The 21,592-nt window shown below is 44.9% G+C and overlaps 2 protein-coding genes across 4 annotated transcripts; both read right to left on the bottom strand.

The window, feature by feature from the left end:
• Nucleotides 1-2,581: 2,581 nt before the first annotated feature.
• On the bottom strand, nt 2,582-8,325 carry fgf4 (fibroblast growth factor 4). Of its 3 annotated transcripts, XM_067248950.1 has the most exons (5): nt 7,824-8,080; nt 6,380-6,489; nt 5,554-5,662; nt 4,047-4,120; nt 2,582-3,960 (listed from the first exon to the last, which is right to left on the bottom strand). In XM_067248950.1, exons 1-4 carry the CDS (start codon nt 8,071-8,073, stop codon nt 4,059-4,061), a joined length of 531 nt encoding a protein of 176 aa, XP_067105051.1. In that variant the 5' UTR covers nt 8,074-8,080; the 3' UTR covers nt 2,582-3,960; nt 4,047-4,058. The 3 variants fall into 3 exon arrangements, with proteins under 3 accessions (XP_067105051.1, XP_067105049.1, XP_067105050.1); XM_067248948.1 differs by lacking the exons at nt 2,582-3,960; nt 4,047-4,120 and having other exon boundaries at nt 5,391-5,662; nt 7,824-8,325; XM_067248949.1 differs by lacking the exons at nt 2,582-3,960; nt 4,047-4,120 and having other exon boundaries at nt 5,391-5,662; nt 6,386-6,489; nt 7,824-8,106.
• A 5,873-nt stretch (nt 8,326-14,198) lies between these two features.
• Nucleotides 14,199-16,585, bottom strand: fgf3 (fibroblast growth factor 3). Its single transcript, XM_067249369.1, has 3 exons — nt 16,303-16,585; nt 15,052-15,155; nt 14,199-14,675 (listed from the first exon to the last, which is right to left on the bottom strand). The coding sequence occupies exons 1-3, from the start codon at nt 16,577-16,579 to the stop codon at nt 14,199-14,201; spliced, it is 858 nt and encodes a 285-aa protein (XP_067105470.1). The 5' UTR covers nt 16,580-16,585.
• Between the last annotated feature and the right edge of the window lie 5,007 nt (nt 16,586-21,592).

The following is a 21,592-nucleotide window of genomic DNA, read 5'->3' as shown; positions in this document are numbered from 1 at the left end:
TACAACACAATTCTGACGCGGTAGTATGTCTACATGAACAACGCTAATCGTCTTTGATATTGTCTTTATTGATACATTTGCACCATGGCAAGCGGAATGACAGACGATAAGACGGTGTCATCTTTTTAGCAAGAAAAGGATAGGCTTGGCTCCAAACTGCTGTGGTCAATGAACGCTATTGGATATTTTAACTATTGTCTCTGTGTAGCATACCTATTGACAACTAGATGGCGCAATTCGCCTGCCCTATTTGAGCTGGTGCTTGTCCAGTACAGTCCTGAGCAAAGCATCAGAAAGAACACTTTATGCAGTGGTTTGGACTAAAGGACACTGCCATATTGATCTGATCTGAGCAGCCCATCCTGATGAGTCATGTTTATGACTTCCTGTATCCTTGGTGTCCAACCCTACTCTGACCAGACCCTGCTGAAAGAGACTCCTTAGATCGGGACTATGGAGAATGCTTGGCCTTTGTGTGTGTGTGTTTGTGGCCAGAGTATGCAACCTACTCACTCTGGTCACTTGCCTGACCTATGATGTGACCATGCAGCTAAGTCTTCCATCGTGTGTGTCCATCTCTCTTTTCTAGTTTCTTCCCCCCTACATCCCAACTGTGTAGCCCACCCCCCCCCCTCTCTCTGTGGTCTGAGCAACCTCCTGATTACAGGCCAGTTAGACATTTCCTGTCTGAGCCTGTGGAACTGCAGACCAGCAGGTAAGAACAGTCCTGTCAGCACCTTCTCAAGTACCTTGTATTTATCCACAAACATCTGGACAGGTTTCACACATACACAAATATCACACATGCACCCACTAACACACAATTATACACATATACACATACGTGCACACACATTTACACACTATACAAATCTCTATGCACACACTTCACAGATGACCCTTCAAAAACAACACAACCTACCAACACCATCACACACTTGTAACCCCCACCTCCACAAACATTTCCCTATCTCCCAACTATTCTGCAATATTCCCTCCTGAGAGGTAATATGTCAAGGAGGTGTCAGCTCACTCAGTCTCCGGCAGGTGATAGGCCAGTGAGGAATCAGCTGACTTGGCTCATGCAGGTGCCAAGAAGACCAACCGTAATTTGTCTGTGGTTCAGGCCAGGTGTGGACATTTGAATGACTCATTTGTTTCTGAGCGTAGTTATCCCTGTTTAGCATGAGTCTTGCAAAGGCAATTAAGAGAGAGAGAAAATTCCTTTACCTAAATCAAAGTGCTTGTTGGTATATGTTTGAGTGAAATGAATTGAAATGAGATAATACTATGATATATGGCTGTGCTAGTGTCTTATAATTTCAACTGAAATCACAGATTAACTATGCTAAGGGATTAACAAAACCACTCTGCTTCGGAACGCGTCTGGCAACATTACAGACACAGCTGCCAAAACATCATATCTGTCATTCCTTGAGCAATGGGCTGATCCCTATCTCCCCACCCCTAAGTGAGGTGTAAATGGTTTAGTGAATCCGCCGACTGTAGTGGTTTGTCGGCAGAGCTTTGCTTCCCCAGGCAGCCAGCCAGGGGCCTAATACAGCCATTACCAGAAGAATCCCATCTAAAATCCCAGAGCCTTAGAGACTAACCCTCAGAAACACACCAGCAAACCTCCTGTCCTCCTCTGCTTCACTTATCCTCTTCTTTATCTCACCTCCTGGAAGTTTTCCTCTCCTACAGCATCCTTCTCTTATTCTTATATTTCTTGCATACGACAGTTGCTTGAACTCTTCCTCTGGCATGTGGATGATAGAGACTTGTGGTTCCAGCAGCAGGGTTTTAGCAGCAGGTTGAAGTTCTGACAGCCAGTAAGTAGGGGCTTAGGAGGTACCACAACCCTGGCATCTAGGTACTCAGGAGGATCTGTTGGTTAGAAGATCTGCTGGGGAAGAGGTCTGCTGGGGTATGCTAGGGTATGCTACCCTCTGCATTATTTTCTGCATAAGCTTCCCATCTTAGCCTGTAATGTTAGCTTCCTGTGTTAGTCTCCTGTGTTAGCCTCCTCCCTGTTCTACAGCCCAAACATGGCTGTCAGTGCTCTGGTGGAACGGGGTTCTAGAAAGTCTTTGTCCCTTAACATAAAAGGTGGGTTTGAAATAGAACTCCACGCTGATAGGTAAGTGTACATTTCTGTGTGACACAGAAAGAAGAGAGGCAGATAGATGGAGGGCAGACACTATTCTTAGGGAAGGTTTATGGCTCCTTTAAAAGATGTCTGCCAGCTTCAGTGGAGTAGAAAGCTGTCATTCTTTCAGAGAACAGCTAGGCTTCTTTTAGCCCGGGTTGTGGGGACAGAAATACATAGACAGAGCTGCTACACCTGTCCGCGCTGTCCACCAAGGCCAGCCTCCATCCAGAGATGAGTTACCAAACTGACAGTTAAACAACGACTCTAACCCTGTACACTGCCCACAACAGTGAGGCAAGACAGGCAGGCACCTTTTTAAGACAAAAGAATGTGATGGTTGATGCTGCAAAAGGAATTTGGATTGTTACAAGGCCTTGTACACACCCAAAGAAAGAAAACATCTCACCATTGTAAACACATGACCGGACAGGGACATTTTTATTTTTGTTGCATCAGAGTTTTATTAACTGCCATAATTTAGGTCTTATGTGCACAGCACATACACATAGTTCAACAGGGCCTGTATAAAACTACAGAGGTTCTGCTAAATAGACAAAATAAGAAACATCAGGACCATATGATTCAGACAGGAGGACGTTTGGAGTTCAGACCCCAGATAAAGACCAGGGTCTTGATACAGCTCTGAATGGTTGACTGAAGTATAAACTCCACAATCAGAGTTAAGCACATTATCTCCATTGCTTTTGGGAACAAATTATAAGAGGAGGTTTATGCTGCAAGTTAAACTCATTTTCGGAATTGACTGAATAAAAATGTTGTTGACCCTAACCCTAATAGAGACAGACCAACAGCAGAAGAAGTCACTCCTGTTGTCATGATGACCTACTTACAGCAATGTTGATGAAAGTGAAATATCAATCATCATATCTCACGGGCTTCCCCATGATCAGCCAACAGCCTAAACTTCACAGCACTAATGTGTCAATGTAATATGGCCTTGCAAAAGCCATTGTATGTACTGTATAAAATGATGTTCTTTTGTTTGGCTTTAAATGTTTAACATTTTCATTTTTGACATTTACTCATCTCTTTACAATGTGACAGAACCCTAACGAGATAATTAAGACTGAAAACTGTACCAACAACTTTAAGGCAGGGGTATCAATTAGATGTGTCCCAGTTTGAAATGGAGGGATATATGTGCTTGCATGAACCTGTAGTTCACTTGCTGGTGTCTGTGAAGTTTTATAAGCAAATGAACAGGGGAGGAGAGGAGGGATGGAGTGGTGGAAGGGTGGATGCACAAAGATGTGGAGGGATGAAGAGGTGGATAGCTGGAGGTATTGAAGGGTGGTGGCTGGTCAGTGGTGAGTTCAGGGAGGTGTGCCCGTGGCTGTTAAGGCTTCTGTAAACAGATTTGTTGGCTATGCAAATGAGCCCAGCTGAGGAACAGGGGTGGAGCAAGGCGACTGGCAGGTAAAATTGGCAGGGTTGGGAGACTGAGAAGCTGAAGGGGCGGAGTTAGGAGTCTGGTAAGGCATTGGGGTGGAGTTAGGAGTCTGCTGTGCAGCATCTCAACATGCTCAGCTCTGTCTGAGAGATCCTTATATTTGGGATAAGGACAAGATGGTACTGTCATATTGATTGTTTTTGGACCAGTGAGCCCTTTAGTCCAGTTGGTTACAGAATGTGACTGTACATTGAGAACTGCAGTGCTTTGTGGAATGTTGAAACAGAGAAGAGGGACAGAATACAGAGACGGAGTGTTCAGACAACTGCACCACACCTGACAGTCTTCACTATGCTCTTCCTTATGGCCCAGTCCTCTAGACCTTGCCTCAGTATACCTAAGGATTTAATACAGTCAGTTTAGTACATTCAATTGTGTTTGTTCAATGACTACACACATTTAGATTTGAACTTTTTAGTGTACCTTGCTGGTGTATCAATGGAATCGATATGTCCACCCAGGTCTGTTCTTCTGAGTTAAGAGTAGAAGGAGCCTTTCTGAGTGCCAGCAGTCACCAGGGGTTATATTTACAAAATTTATAAAGAAAAATATATTGGGTTACTGGGCCAGCATAGAGTGTACTCTAACAGCTGTCTGTAAATATTTCTCCCATGCTTATCCTTTCTAAAAGTATATCACAGGGTAAAGATAGCTTAAACGTGACAAGGAGCAAGCAGGACCAAGTAGCTGCAGGGACTACTAGCTGTCTGTAGAGGAAGAAAGGCAGTCAAACAGACAGACATACAGACAGACAGGTTTGTAGGCCAACAGACCAATAGTCAGAGACAGACAGGTGGGCAGGCAGGCCAACAGACAAGGAAGGCAGTCGACAGATACCTGACAAAAAAAACTGACAGATGAGGAGGGGAGTCTGTACTATGATATTATGTCATGGCTTAGTCTAGGCAGCTCTGACACTGAACTGACAAACAACTGAGGATCCCTGGTGTTGGGATGCTGCCTGGAAGGGACTGTTCTAGAATCTAAGCCTGTGAGTGTGCGTGTGTGTGAGTGCATGGAGCATTTGTGTGTTATAGTGTTTGTTTTAGAGCATTTTTGTTAGTATGAGAAATTGTGTGTTAGACTATTTTTTTATTGTGTATGAATTTTATTGTGTATGCATACCCTATGTATTCATGTCTGTTTTAAAATCATGACTGTATTTTATGTTAGAGGCTTGCCTCATCGTTTAAACCCTCGGATTCTCTGCTTGTTTGAACTAAGGTGGATGCCTCTCTATAGGTCTGACTGAGATTGACGGCAGGAAAGTTCAGAGTTCGCCTCCCTGGCAGGGCTATAAACAGACAGCGGGTCTTCAGCTCAGCTCTCTCTAACCAGCAGTAAGACGATCCTGCTTCAATTAGGCTCCCACGCTGCACAAAGGAGCCCGGCATTGGACCATCACTCCCGCTCCTCCTAACACCAGTGACCTGACACGTGGGTCTCATTTGTTAGAACTTTTGGCCTTAAATTAGGACTTACAGTTCTTTGCGAATAAGAGAAAGGGGATAAGAAAATAAAGGGGTACTTAAGCACCGGGGCTGGATAATCATCGAGCGAAGATAAGCAACCGATCCTTCAAACAAATGGTCTTATTTTGTCACTTAATAGCAGCAAACGTATCATAAAAAAAGAAAAACTAAAGTGGAACACTTTCATTACCCCCTGAAGCGGGGGTGTTTCCCCCGAAGTACAAAAATGTGTTAACTTATAAATAATCAGATATTTACAAACTTGAAACTTCTAATTAAAGTAGGATACACTTAGTCAGTTCTCTTGCATAAAACTCCTTTTAAAAGTGCATCGTTTGGAGTCCCCCTCTTGCCCCTTCCGTGCTTAGCTTCAGTCTATTTCGGAGTCGCTCAGATTCTTGGCAAGAAATGCGTCACCGTCATGGCCGGTGATACTCGGTTTCCTCTTTTTGTTTTACCGGTCTTGCTCAGTCCGATGTACATCCCCGGGTACGCCACCGACTCATAGGCGTTGTAATTATTCGCCAAGAGTTTCTCTTTAAACTTGCACTCGTTGCTGTAATGAACCTGCAACAAAGGTGTTAGAGTAATTAATATTCAAACATGTATGAGCTTTTTTCGTTAGCCTACTTTGTGAATTAGCACAACACAGTAATACAGATTCCTAGGTTATAAGGAATATTCGAAATCATATAGCCTAGGCCTATTTAATGTTGTTAATGTCAAACTTTCCCTAATTACATCAAATCAATAGTGACGTTTTTGTTGACTTATTATCTCATTACTCTTTTTTTTTGTCTCTGCGTCATCTGTCTTAGGTGATGATAGGCCTATAAATGCGGGTGTCGCGTAAAAAACACAATGAAAGTAAATTTTTTCAAAATAGAGAGAACAGAGCAAGAGAGACCGAGAAAGAGACACACACAGAGATTGTGTGTGTTTGTGAGTGTATTTGCATATGTAGGTGGGTGGTCTTTGCGGCCAGTTCATCTTTGCGCAGGGAAGGACAGTAGGTGCGTGTGGTGGCTGGCAATGCCAGGAATGGAATGTGCGCCTGAATGATCTACTGCGCTACCGTTCCTGGGTTTATCCGGCCCACAACGAAAACACGGGCCGGCCCTGGAGGCATGCCATGACCGAGCTCAACAATGTGACGCGAGAGGGGCTGCCGGGTACCGCGGAGGGAGGGATCATTACAACTCAAATGGTGACATGTCATCGAGCAGGGCTACAACGATAAGAAACGTCAATGCCAGCGGAAATCAACCGTAAATCATCTCGTACACTCACAGATCCGTATAGCTTCCCTTTGCTGTTCATGGCCACGAACAGACCGCCCCGGACCCCGAACAGAGTCACGATTCCCCTCTCAACCGGGGATATCTCGAGCAGACCTGGAGGAAGGAACATGTTAAACAGTCAGGTTCACCTGCCCAAGCTCGCTCCACCGCCTGTGATCATCACCAGCTGATGGAGACGCAGCTTGATATCCATGAGATAATCACCCCCAACTTTCCTCCGCCAGCCCACTAAGACCTTATCCACTGACAGGTGTAGCCACTCAGTTTAGTGCAGTCGTGGATGTACGGATGAATACACCCTTATGTTGTTATGGTAAGGAGGATGAGTATCATTACCCACATCTTTGAATTGAAGAAAACAAACAAAAAAACAAACAAACGTAAGAGAGTTTAAGAAAATACTTCTGTCACCTTTACGCTACTGGTTAGGCAGATCATGATGACAGTCTCATCACCTAGACGGACATGCGCATCTGAGCTGGGATTGAAGGTTGTCTCGCTTCTAAAATGTTTTTCTTTTATGACGACGAGGCGTTCAAAGAGAATCTATGTAATGTATCTCCCTTGAATTTTATGCTGCGTCTCAAAATAGGCGAAGGCAACACAAAACAACCTCTAAGTTCCCAGACTGGCCGCCTGTCCTGTCCAGAGGCCTGTGTCTCACACAGGAAAAGCTCTACTTGCCACAAAACAAATAAATAATGAGTGTTATTCTTTGTGTCTGCAAATGTCTTAGAATATGACAGTGTCTGGGGCGGACGTTAATTAGGCTGGTTGGGACAAGGGGTTAATCTACCGGAACAGATGCGTCTATCTCCGTCCCCTCGGTTTGGACCTTGGCTCGGCTCCCATCTGGCTCTAGTTTCAAACAGCGCTTTCAGGAGTGGAAAGCACCCATATAGGCCCTAATGTAACATTCCAGATGTGTGGGTCCATGGTCATATGTGACATCTCAGAGGATGCTTGTTTACCTGAACATAGCCTTCAATGTCAATGAACAGTGTCTCGGTCTGCGATACCTCATCTGAACATAACCCTGATGAGACAGAGCTATCAACAGACGTCTGATGCTTAAATCTTTAAAGACAGCGGCTGATCTCACTCAATCAACACTGATACACATCATGTAGCATTCCTCATATGCCAACGAATTTAGCCTATGTCACAAAACGTGTCCACAAATAATGCTTTGTCATGGAGGCCTATACATTTAATTAGGCAAGTCTATCAGATTCATTAAAATAAGTTATATTTATTTGCAGAAAGTCTCAAACAAGAATTTGCATATATTTGGAAGTCACGTTAAAATAAATGATCGGCCTATCATGATAACAACCTCAATGACAAGTATCATATCAAGCCAGAAAGGACACCTTTGTGTCACATTTCATTAAATATAATAATGACAACGCTCCAAGCAAACTTACTGTATCGATTTTCGTTGTGCACTCCAGTTATCCTCCCGTCTGGTAGCACTTGAATATGAAACCCAATGCCCACGTTGCAGTAAAGGCGACGTAGCCGTTTAATGCCCATAAGATAGTCGCTGTCCCGGTTAATCTCACGCTTCTCTCCGGGGATACGAGCCAAAGAGCGCGAGTAAAGGGTCTCCCAGTGTCGTTCCAACGTGCCGTTCAGCCTTCCCGGGAAGGGTGGAGCGCGCACCAGACTGGCCATGAGCCCTAGAACCAGTATTGGTAGAAGGGCCATCCTGACCAACACGGTAGCACACAGTCTGTTCAGGGACTGTACGGAACTATAAATATCTCCCCTGTGCCGGCCTTTACGTTGAACTCCAAAGAAGAAAAAACGAAAGAATAAAAAATACCAGCTACAATAGCTCATTCCAAGACGAAGATGCGTGTTTTATTTTAAGTTTGGAGAGACAGTGATCCGTGGTTAGTAGTACTGTCCATTCCTTTGTAAAGTGTACACACTCACGCCTGACTTGTTTTGGGTCCAAGGATAAGTTGAGAAGTGTTGGCCGTCTGGGCAAGCGCGACTCAGCCATGCCGCTGCTCCCTCGCCGACGATATTTATATCTGCAGTTAAATTACATCACGGCTCGACTCCTGCATCACGGGGCTGTATTCTCAGCCACTCAAACACACAGAGACCCATAATGCGCGCACGTACATTCGGTGCATACGGAGGGAGCGAGGGAGGGGGGTATTTTAACAAATGTCAAAACCTCTTTGCAGAGAAAAAAACACATTTGACAATGTTCACTCAGATTAGAGCAGTCGCAAGACTGTGGGAAGTTTTAAATAGAAATAATGGTCCTTATCTTACAGAAAAGTCAGAAAAGAGTTTTGGAAACGTAGAATAGAGACATTGCAGTTTGCCTCTTTGTGTAAAGCTTCCTTCATTATCAGGCAAGAATAAAATAATTTATGTATGGGAGGATGTAAAATCGGAAATAGTTAAGTTAACATAGCGTGGTGTCGGACAGGAGACAGTTCTTTAAATGAACAATAACAGGAAAAAAACAAAAGTTGAATTCAACGAAATGGAAAAAAACGAATAAGACTGTTCGAGAAAAAGGAGAAAAAATGAACCCGGATCTTAAAGAGAACAATGGTGAGACTAAATAGAATGTTGCACGGCTGATAGATGCTGTGTCTGATAGTCTGCAGGGGAAAGATAATGGCAAAATAAGTTTGTTGATCTGTCCTCATTGTTGTCTGATAGCCTGACTGCTGCGGAGGCCCTCTGGTTGCCAGAGGCACATGCCCGTCTGTCCTGACACACCTGCTGCTGTGTTACACACATTACCCACAGATATCATAATATTAGGCCTAATCAACATGGCAATTTCTTTGTTAGGGAGTTAATTTTTGGATTGAACTAATCTGATTGACTTTTGAGTAAAAAAATTATATAAATGTTTTTGTCTTAATTTAAGGTGGATAATAAACTGTGAAGAGACCTTTTTTTTGTATGAAACTGAAATGTATCCACGCAGTCACATGCAATTCCACAGAATGACAGCCAAAAGTGTCCGTTTTGTTTAGGTCTTTATTCGTTTCCATCAAATTTCGTCATCTTTCACCGCCTATTCACGTTACCCAATATGTATCAAAAGAAACAAAAAGCGTTGGAACTCCTCGGTGGGTCCCGTTCCCGACAAGCTAGTGATCCGCATGGAGACGTTTTCTCACGTTCACGTTTGGCTAATCCTCAATATAGAACAACATTCCCATCTCGGCCGCACAGGGGAGGTTTAAAAACTGTCATGTTTGAGAGCTTCAACCTTTAGCTCGGCGACCCGCCAGGCAAGGTTCGCTGCGTCACTAAATGTTGCGTGCTGATTTCATATGAGACGCGCCTTTTTCAGGCGGTCCATTTGATCTTTTCTGTGTCCGCGTGTTAGTTCGCAGAGGGTCAGGCGTGATCAAAAAGCTAACTGGAGTGACATGTTGTTGTTATGTGTGTGGTAACAATTAGGCTACTGAGCTAGATCAAGGCGACTCATTGCCATGGTGCGCAGGCAGTGTGTGCTCATGCAAAGTCGCACTATTTGCACATGTTTGTAGCTTCACTTTTCCACCACCATGTGAACAGACCCTCTTTCTTTCTCTTTGTCTCACTTTACTTCTTTCTCTCGGTCTCTTTGCCCCTCTCTTATGATGTGTCTGTCTTGAGAAAATAGCATTTTGAAGCCCTAGCTTCATGCGCTCTCCATGGTACTGTAACGTCACGTTCTTATTAAACAGCGACCGTTATAGATTTAATTCAAACTGAGATAAATCTGTCCTTAAAATTGTATACATTGTCCAACAAACTTGAGTAGGCCTATCTGAAAACGCCAATAATACAAGGACGTAGGCCTATTCAATTTTCTATAGAAAAGGTCTATAGAACTCTAAAAGTAGGCTGATACATAATTGGCGTAGGCATATAACATGCAGAATATTGTGTCAGATTCACCTATACCCTCAGTTCAGTTTGATTACCATACCAACTATTACTAACGAACGAAAATGTCCTCTTTACAATGGGTCAGTTAATTGATCGTAGTGCACGTGTTAGTAGAAATAATCTCTCAGAGTTGATATACCTAGGGCTTAGCCAACCTGTAATAGCCCTACATTTATTTGAAGTGTAGGCTACATTTCTTACAATAGGCCTATACATATTTGAAAAAGAAATTGAATATTGAATACACTTGAATATTTTGGAAACACTAGGCTAACTCTGAACCGCTGACAACTTAATACAACTTCTCAGGAAACTATAACCTTACGATTAAGTCTTACTATGCCTAGCAAAGAATGTTTAAAAAGCATCTGTGTTCCTCGCGCAGACGTCAACTTATGTAAGGCCTGCCGTGCACGTTCCTTCAGAGAGCATGCATGGACAAAAGTGAGGCATTCCTGGCCGTTCCAATTAGGCAGGCACGAGGGTAAGTAGCCTTTATCCTCACGGAGGCCTGTTAGACGTTAAATAAGCCAACATGTGGGGATGCCACTACGCAGGCTCAAGAATGTGAAACATTAGGCCAAATTGTCAAGATAACTTCTTATAACATATTTTTGGGGCTTTGCCTTTGTCTTCCTCGTGATCACATGCAATACTATTGTCGTTGATATTCACCTCTATCATCTTAACCCAGTATTAATCATCGACATAATCACAAACATCATCACCACCAACATCATTGTCATCATCACCACCACCACCGTCATTATGATCATCCCCACTACCACCAGCAGGAACAGTCGCGAGTTACTGTCTTTCTAACTTGATTGATTTAAACATGGTCTAAGTTGGTTGAATATCTGCTGCCTTTGTAAATTCGACAACCTACTGGTCATGTAAATTCGACAACCTACTGGTCAATAAGTAAATAGTCTTGTCCATTGAGCAGTTTTCATGATTAGAAAACAACGTTGTGAAAAATAATGAGCGATAAATATGTTATGTAGCCTATTATTATTTACAGTAGCCTATAGGCCTATATGTTTTGCGTCATCACGGGACCGCTATCTGCCCCTAGGGTGCACTGTCTACGAGTTTACGTCGGTGGTTGCCTCGTGGGGCCTGGGACGCCTCCCGTTACCTATGTCAGGGCTAAGCTAGTTCTGTAGCCTTTTCGGTGGAACAAAATGCCCTCAATTTCTGGATGTCATTATAAGGTTTTATCGTGAAGTTGGCGCGTTCACTGACAGGCTGGGGGAGAGAGCTGGGCCGTGCGCTAATGAGCAGCTCTCCCCTTGACGTGGCGACAGACGCACACATAATTGTGTGCGTGGGTCAACAGAAGACGCCCGCTTGAGACCCCAACACGCAAACACTAACTAGAGAGCCTTTGTTTACTCGTCTAAACCGATAAAAGTCGGTGGTCTGAACGCCATTGAACTAATGGCAGCGTCCTGAAGCTGAATGAAAGGTCTGCGCGAACGACAGAGCGACACGATTCTGTTTGTGAGAACAGAGGAGGATCCTAGCCTCAATTTAGTGTTTAAATTAAATGAGTGGCTCTTGTCTTCTGACAACACTGTAAATATAATTGAATTGTGGACCAACGATGAATTAAGTTCAAATATATTTTGCCGTCGTTATAAATACACTGTAGGCCTTATCTGCAAATCAGTCGTCAACGGAATCAATGGCTCATCAATTATGTGTAGGCTTTGAGTTCCTGTCTCATGCAAAAACAATTGTCGCAGCAGACATAACATTGACATGAGATTTAAAAAAAAAGATCCACCCATCTGTGAAATTAAGAGGTCATGGTGATGGGTTAATCACGTAATCATTCTCAACAAACTCTCCAGGGGAATGTTATCGGTAACTTCAATCAACAGCGGATGTTGCATCTGAATGTCGGTTTTATTGTCTGTCAGATAACCTCCATCTAGGTCGCCGGTGAACGGCTTGCTATGGGCAGTGCTGGACTGATCTGATCATGCTAGGAAGAGATGCAGCTGATAGTTGAAAATATGGGAGCGGGAATACAAAAGCTAGAATTGAAGTACTTTTACTTATCTCAACTCCCGCATTTCTGTTGAGTAATATAAGAGTTTGTCATTAATAACCAGCTGTAGCAACGTGTTACACTTTCTTTGACAGTTTCTCTTTGTTTCTTTTTCAACAGGTTAGGTTTTGTTTATTGGATCCGAGGCTCTGGTCGGTGTTTTAGAAAAAGAAAAAACGTCTCAGGCGACACCGCTTCCCAGGTATCCCCCGGGACGACCCATTGTGGCTCCCAGGAAGCATTCAGGCCCTGGAGGTATAGAATATCAGAGCTTTATATCTTCCTATAGACAACCGCAATGCCGTGGTGGCCTGCCTTTGCTCTCCCTTAAGTCTCAAAAAACGACATGGATTTAATTGGTTGGAAGTACAAAGAAAAATGAGGAAACAAATTGAATATGAATCACATAAAACATAATATGTTGCTGTGATACCATCCTCACTGTCTTCTGTATTTTATGAGGCTCATGGAAATGAATGAGTACACCAGGAACAGCGACAAAAACACAGCAACCAGATGTCTGTTCTTGTCACTGTGACATCACTGTGTGGTCCCTGCATTCAGCAGTGTGGGTCTGCTGGTCAGTCGTGTCACCATGGCTCATTCTGCTTCAGTATTCACCACTGCTGAACAGTAACAGGTGATTGTGTTCCAGGGGGATAAGGTCAATTAAAATCTCCTGTCTCCTCAGTACAGGACGGATGAGACGGACAGGACAGAAGAAGAGGACAGGGTAGGAGAACAGTTAGAGGATTGGATAGTAACTGATAACTAGTGCTCAAATACACACTCACACAGAGAAAAGTCAGGTAAGTAAGCTTTATATATGTTCTCCACTTTGTTCTATGTGAATCAGTCAGCAACATAAAGTGATGTGTAACTCCTCAGCCCAGCCCAGTGGCCTCAGTAGTAACAAGTAACAATAACCAGAGTTCAACTGGTGAGTGAATACTACGCAACATTAACATTCTCATCGCTCATGTAGAATCTCATCAATAACTTAAAAAATAACAACAAATAAATATTCATATCATTAGTAAATATACAGGTACTCCTCAGACAGTAGACTATCACACCACAAGTTCACAAACATGTCTGTTTCCCATGTTGTATTTCTCTTGTTCCTATCATGAGTTACGATCATCGGACAAAGTGCTTTTCTATGTTGTACAACTCTTCAATAACCTTTTCCATCTTTCAGCTCATAATGTTTGTTATTGGTAAGCACTTATTGGATGTCCAGATCTTACTCAAAATCACTGAACATGTTTAAACTGTTGATATATGAAACATGATTTCAAAGTAACTGTAAATACATATATGTACATGACTGGTATGTCTTTGTAGAAATGAAATTGGATAACTTCTCATCCTTTTCTTGGTGACAGATAGAAGAGAGGAGACAGATTCCAGCTGTGTTGACTTTGGTCCCCATCATAGTAGTTTCTATGTACACAACAAACACCAGGCGTCACATCAAAGTGTCTTTGTGTCACTGTCAGTGGTACCTTAACCACAGGCCTGAGCTCTGACTGTTAGGACTTTGTCCTGGTTGTAGACCAGTCTGCTACATGCCTCTAGACCAGCTCTGTACAGTGGTTGGAGCCAAGTCTGCTGCAGCACTCTTTGTGTTCCTGTCTCAATTCAAGACCTGTGTTCAATCCTTGTCCATCAGATGCACTCAGCTGACACCTCAGGTCCAAGATATGTGCCCTTGCTGGAGAGGCACACATGTTGTCAGGTCTGTGATTCGTTCTTCTGTTCTGTATGTGTCGAGAGACACTGCCTTCTAGGGTTGATTGGGAATTTCAGGGGTCAAGGGTCAGTCATCTGGCTTCCTGGTCTGGCCTTTCCTGCCACGGTCTCGCCTCCTTCTCCGCTCCCCACGGCGCCTAGAGGGCCCTTGGTGTCCAGCCTGGGTCTGAGACCGATGGCCCTGCTGTCCAGTCTGGGTCTGAGACCGATGGCCCTGCTGTCCAGCCTGGGTTTGGGGCCTATGTCCCTCCGGCCCTGCCTGATTGGCTGGATCCCTCAGCCTCCTCACCATGTCATGGTCCTTGTTGCCCAGCACACGGGGAAGGAATAGCGAGGCCTTGTCTGTGCTGCGAGTCTTGAAGCCCCTTCGTGGCCGGCCCTTGCCATTGATTGACACGTACCAGTGCCTTTGGGCGCTGGCCCGACGTTTGGCCCCTCCCCCGCCTACGGCTGGTTGGACGGTGGAGTGGTGGCGAGAGGCATACGTGTTATAGCCAAGTTCGTGGATCCTCTCCACAAACTCACACTCCTGGTTGAACACATCCTGGGATGAGACAAGGAGGAGATGGTCAGTCACAGAGACTCCCTGGTTGTGTTATTTCATTTTTTACATTCTCTTCATTATCCTTCTTTCTCTGACAGGTACAGATTCAATTGGTCTATTAAGATTGAAACTCAAGGGGTAAACCCCTGTGGGTTGGCTTCACACTGTGCGGGAGCAATGGCTTCTGTTACACAAGCCTTCTATCAGATAAGGAGAAGGGGAAATCTCTACAACACTCAATGATTGTTATGCAAGGTGAAACAATAGCCCGATGGAATCAAGTAGGCCTTCCTGTGTGCGTGTTACATGAACTTCTACATAGGCTACATCATATCTCGCCCTGTTGACATTGGCAGATGTGTGATGCAACACTTACCGATGCGAAAAGGCGTCCTTTACTGTTCATGGCCAGATATCGACCCGAGAATATCCCTTTGATGGCGACCACTCCCACATCTACCGCCGTGATTTCCATAATGCCTGGCAAAAAAAAACGGCCACACCATCCTCGTTATTATATTATACGACTGAACATAGCCTGTTTGGCACATGGCAATATGTTCTTTCCCGTAAAGACAAAAAGTCAGGGAATCAACTGACAACAAACTTTGTCTACAGACCACACTTCTCATGCTGTTTAATTGTCTCTTGTTCGAGTAAACAGCCGCTAGTTCAAAGGTTTAGGCCTAAGGGAAATTAACGATGGGTTTGTTTTTGTTGCAATGCCATCAGAAATGAAAGCAAAGCTCCACACAATTCGTTTAAATAAATTAAAAGCAGCCATTTTAAATAGGTCTACTATAGTATTTATATAGCCTATGCAATGTGTATTTGCTGTGAGTATTTGCTGTGAGTGATTAGTCTGCAGACTGTTCCGAGGTTCCGGATTTCCTAATCGGCCTTGATTACAGGAATACATCCGTTATGAGCTGCTATTGTGTCCTCCCGCCTGTTAAGTCTGATGTTCATATGGAAATTGTGCTTTTCGCCATGTTTACGTTGGGCTAACAGCCGCTCTTTAGCCGGGGAATTGACTGTGAAGAGAGTAAATGATCACTGATCAACAGTGTAAGATTCCGGGCCACAATACATAGAAAACTATTTGAACATTAGCCTACACAAAAAAGGAAAACTCGGTTCAAAATCGCCTAAAAAACTTTTACAGCTAGACAAGAAATGTTTGAAAGTAGTGTTGAGAGATAAACAAGATGTTGATAAATGTTGCTTTGCGTAGCAGAGCACCTGGGCCTATGATACAGTCTCAACGCATAACAGTGTTTAATATAGAACGTCTGCTTGACCTATTTTGAACCAGCGTTTACCACTCCGCCACAAACACATCTGAAGGTCAGCGAATAAACTCCCGGGTGGGGGAAGCTATACAAACACTTATAACACACGCCAATAAACCACTGTTGTTGTCTTCATTTTTATGTTCTAGTTAGGCTGTCTGGGCTGAAGCAAAATAATTTAATAAAGATATTTTCAAAACCATGCCTGAACTTTGTTCAAATTGAACGTATTGCTTTTTTTCACATCCAGTTTTTCTGCTGTAGACTAGACTAAATTTATTATTTCAATTAAAACAAAAACATCACTGACATAGGAAAATACATAGACAACTTACTATAGGGGTTGTTTTCCTCAAGCGAGCCGTCTATTTTCCCATTTGGGTGTATTTGTAAATGGTACTTAGTGGCACAGTAAAGCTTTCTGCGTCTCGGCGCTCCCCCGAGGTGCTCGTACACTCCGCCGCGTCCCCCTGCATCGCGCCGTTGTCTCGGGTCACACGGCTGGCCCCGGGCGCAGGGGGCTCTAGGGATCCGTCCAAGCCGAGCAGACAGAAAATCCTGTTCGCTTTGGTCCAAGAAACTGAGCAACAGAAGAAGCTGTATTATAACCATTGTGGCATGGCCAGGTGTGAGAAGATTCGTGCGAGAAAAGGGAGATGAGGCACTTGGGGTCCCATTAAAGACTTGTTGTTCTCCACCGCCTTGGAAAAACGCTATGATCCTGTACACAAAACATTTGCCAGTTGTCCCGCTGCCATCCGTTTGTCCGGTATAAATTTGTGGTCATCTGTGGGGGGCAGCGCGGTGACAGCAGCGTGGGTCTGTCCCTGTGGGTGTCATAGGTCCTCTAGTTTCCCCACGGTGGGCTAAGAACTTGTGGATCCGGCTGGGAGGCTGGAGACTATCGTGAGATTTCGCTGATCGACAGTGTGCACAGATATAAAAGAAGCTCGCAGCGACAATAGGCTGAACCCCAACCAATTGATACAAAGGAGAGGGGGAGGCAACAAGGTATCTGGCTTGTGTGAACCAAGAGAGTGCGGCGTGGATGAAATTACACAGTGCTACACACACTGGGAACTGCGGAACACCGCATCACAAAGAGCGAGCCATCTGAGGGCAGGGTTCTCCTCTGAACTCCTCTTTTGAAACGTCCCAAAGACCAATTATACAACCCAAATTATACACGCTGCCATTGACGGGCATTAGGCTATCAGAGCAGTTGGACAGGTGAGGGTAGTATATAGCTAAACACAAATATGAAAATGACCCGATGTAAAATACACGATTTTTAATTTACATAAAATTATGTAAAACTTATGTGCATATTATGTGTTATATTGCACTGTTAATAATAATAAGTAACACATTCGTTATTCAATTGAAGGATTCATGGATCAAACACTGGCGCATTCCAGCCCCTTTGTGGGCAGGTCTGGTCTCAATATGTCCATTGTCACCAGATTCTATCTTACTCTGGCCTACCAAAATAATGTTATATGAATGGAAATAAAACCAATTTGGCTAACTTTTGTGGTTCCACGGGCCTGTAGCCTGTTGGAAGTGAATAGCATAGGCTATATGTCTTATTTATCTTAGCAGATGCCCACCGCACACCATTTCGAATCAAACTTGTTATTCTTTAAGGTTGATCATCAAGTTTGGATGATTTGTAATTTGCCAAAACTCTCCTGCTGAGCCCCTTGCGCAACAAGACCAGCCATAGTAGTGGCGCGCGGAAGTGATAAAGAGCATCTCCAGACCGACTTACGAGCGCGCGGGGAGGGCATAGAGGACGGTGGGAATAAAACTGATCTGATTGCTCTTTGATCCAGTCAGGTCCCTCTACCCCCATTTCCAATCCAACGTGTTGACTTCCGACCTGTTCAAAGGAGACTATTAGCCTAGTTTTATTATTTGAAAGAGTCTATTTCTTATTATAAAATACATATGAAGTGCAGTTATTGATCTTTTAGGTGCCGCCTTGCACTGCCGCCTTCTCCCCAAAGCGCGCTCTTCTTACTCGGTGGAAACTGTAAGGCATGTTGACTCCCAGACGGTGAAATTCCCCATATCAAGGCTTCGACTATGTTGCAGGCGGGCGGAAGAGCAACACTCAAATGACTACTGCCTAAATTGCTTCCATCTTGATCGCATTATGGTTACCCTTCTCGTAATTAGCACCATCATCTACAAATATCTCTGCCCTTTGGCGCCGCTCCAGCGCATGCTATCGAGACCGGGCCTGAGAATCCCCGGGAGGAAAGTGCCGTTAATTTGTCTTCCCCTCCCATACATCACGGAGGTAGCGTGTCACTCTCCTAGTTGGTCACGAGAAACAGGAGAGAGGCCCCGGGAACACACTAGCCAGACCGTTTACATCATACGTTGTTCTGGTGACCAGTTCAAAAGAGAAGATATTCATGTGGTTTGATTTTGGCATAGGGTGGGAGCTCAGATGTGGTCTGCTGTTGCGCTCTCAAACTATTTTAATTAGATCTCCAGACGCCCACAGAGCGTCGCAGTAATGATCACTGCAGCAACCCGATGTATGCGCCCTGTACACACACATATGCTACCCCTCTCTCTCTCTCTCTCTCTCTCTCTCTCTCTCTCTCTCTCTCTCTCTCTCTCTCTCTCTCTCTCTCTCTCTCTCTCTCTCTCTCTCTCTCTCTCTCTCTCTCTCTCTCTCTCTCTCTCTCTCTCCCTCTTTTACATATACACACACACACACACACACACACACACACACATGCACATACACACAGCACGTGTGTGAGGTTGGTGGGGGGGGTGAGATTCTGAATGGTTGTTGCTGAAATCATTCTTGAGAAGCCTTGCTAATGAGAGGCCAAGTGGTTTGACTATTCTATGTGATAAAACTTTGATAAAACCCAAGACAGACTAGGAATGTTATAGAGGTTGGCATGGAGCCTGCTACAAATCTCGCACAATTAACCTCACCCCCAACCTACCTGCTTGCTCCCTAATTACCACCCACATACCTGTACCCACCCACCTGCACACTCTACCTCTACACTTCCACTTTGCTTTGAATGGGAATTCCAAGTAGCTTCCATGACGGAAATATGACAAATAGTATATATATATATATATATATATATATATGAAAAGAGGTAAAAAATAAGACATCTCAATTGTGAAACTGGTTAGTAAAGTCCTTAATTAAGCGTATTGTTCATTCAGGGTGCCAGGTGTCCTTCTCATAAAGTGATAAAATGTTACACTGGCCCTTATACACAGTACTCACATGAGTCATTTTTTACAACTGGTTCTTCACCCAAACCTTAGAAGTAGGATCTCCTACTACCCACCTTCTTCTTCTATCTCCTTTTTTCCCCTTTCTGATTTTAAACCCAGGAAATTTCAAGGCTTCTTTTTTAATTGACCCCAAATTCCGACAAACGGTCTCACAATAGGCTTCTTTTCTGCCACGACAAAGGTTAGGAGCCACCAGTCCTTTTCAACCAACCCCCCCCCCCCTCCCGACTAGGCAAGGGGAGGGGCTAATAATCCAGACCAATCATACTGACCTTTGAGCCCTTTCTGCTGTACTTTTTCTCATGGCAGGTTTCTATAGAGAGGACCTGATCAGAGGGCCTGTCGGGGCCACAGCCCTCCCCTAACAAATCTCTGCTGAGCTTCCTTTGTCCCTGTGGCTTTGATCTCACCTGCCCATCAGAGCCAGCAGAACTCCCGTACTGTTCCAACACACGGCAAACAAATTGGCAACTCTTGGACTCTCAGACCGAGGCCCTTTCTAACCAGCGGGCCCACCCGGGCCAGAGATGTTAACCCTTCACCCTGGGTCTGGCTGGGTGACTGACTGAGTGACTGGATGGGTGGCTGGATGGCTGGATGGCTGGATGGCTGGATGGCTGGATAGATGGCAGGCTGGATGGCTGGATGGCTGGATAGATGGCAGGCTGGATGGCTAACTGTGTGGAACACAAAACAGAATCACAATTGTTTCTAGGGATTTGATTTCATTACTGTTGTTAAATCTTCTCTTACAGTCATCATTTTTTTAAATATACATTTGTTAGTTAGTTCTCCAGTTTACTGAAGACTACAGTACATGTATCTACGAGTCACATGTCACCTGCAAACACGGATACACTAAGATACATCATAATAAATGCAGGATGGGAAACAGAGTGAGCCTTCAGTTTCTCTCTCCATACAGAACAGCAGGACATATGAGGAGGAGGATGTAGAAACCACAGCTAGCTGCAGGGCTGAGGATTCACCTTCCAACACCTTCCTGTCACACATAGACACACACAAAAACACACCCACACACTCTGCACACACAGCCCACACACACTTACACACACATAGTTACACACAGTTACATTTACAACCACATACTAACACTAACATTTACACAAACATACATGCACATACATAAGGAAACACACAAATACACATACTTAGACAAACACATCTACACACACGTATTCACACGTACACAAACTCATTGACATGCATAGACACACAGTGGGTACTGTGAGTACAGCCTGATTAAACTCTGACAGGAAGCTCTCTCACTGTCACAATCTCTCTCTCTCTCTCTCTCTCTCTCTCTCTCTCTCTCTCTCTCTCTCTCTCTCTCTCTCTCTCTCTCTCTCTCTCTCTCTCTTTCTCTCCCTCTCTCTCACATACACACACTCTCTCTCACCCTGTCCCTCTCTCTCTCCTTTCTCTCTGTAACAAGATAGGCTTGTCCTATGCTTCTCCAGTCCTTTGATTGTTAGCTGCAGGTCTCAGGTACCTCAGCAGAGCCCTGCACCTCCTAACAGGGTGATGATTGTGGTGGGATGTAACTCTATAGGCCATCAATGGCTGAAACACACACGCACACGTACACACACACACACGCACACACACATACACAGGCACACATAGACATGCACAGTCACACACACATACATACACACAGCACCCCACAGTCACAAGGCCAGTACAAATCTTGGGCTGGGGGGAAGAGGGAGGAAGGACAGAGAGGAGGAGGATGGTAGGAGAGGAATTATGGTCATTAAAGTAATGCCACATTTAAAAAGTCAGGATGCTGTCATGGGAGATTGTCATGACACATAACAGGGCCAGGCCCCACCACAGGGCCAGGCCCCACCACAGGGCCAGGCCCCACCACAGGGCCAGGCCCCACCACAGGGCCAGGCCCCACCACAGGGCCAGGCCCCACCACAGGGCCAGACCCCAGCACAGGGCCAGGCCCCACCACAGGGCCAGGCCCCACCACAGGGCCAGGCCCCACCACAGGGCCAGACCCCACCACAGGGCCAGACCCCACCACAGGGTCAGGCCCCACCACAGGGCCAGGCCCCACCACAGGGCCAGGCCCCACCACAGGGCCAGACCCCACCACAGGGTCAGGCCCCACCACAGGGTCAGGCCCCACCACAGGGCCAGACCCCACCACAGGGCCAGACCCCACCACAGGGCCAGGCCCCACCACAGGGCCAGGCCCCCACCACAGGGCCAGGCCCCACCACAGGGCGCTGCATGAGAAAGCAGGAGGTAGATGGATGGGAGACAGAACTTCAAACTGACATCTGTATGGACCTGCACAGGACAGCTCCA

This window comes from Osmerus mordax, chromosome 13 (genome assembly GCF_038355195.1).
Source record: "Osmerus mordax isolate fOsmMor3 chromosome 13, fOsmMor3.pri, whole genome shotgun sequence".
Classification (NCBI taxonomy): Eukaryota; Metazoa; Chordata; class Actinopteri; order Osmeriformes; family Osmeridae; genus Osmerus; species Osmerus mordax.
This window is presented reverse-complemented; position numbering and strand designations above follow the sequence as displayed.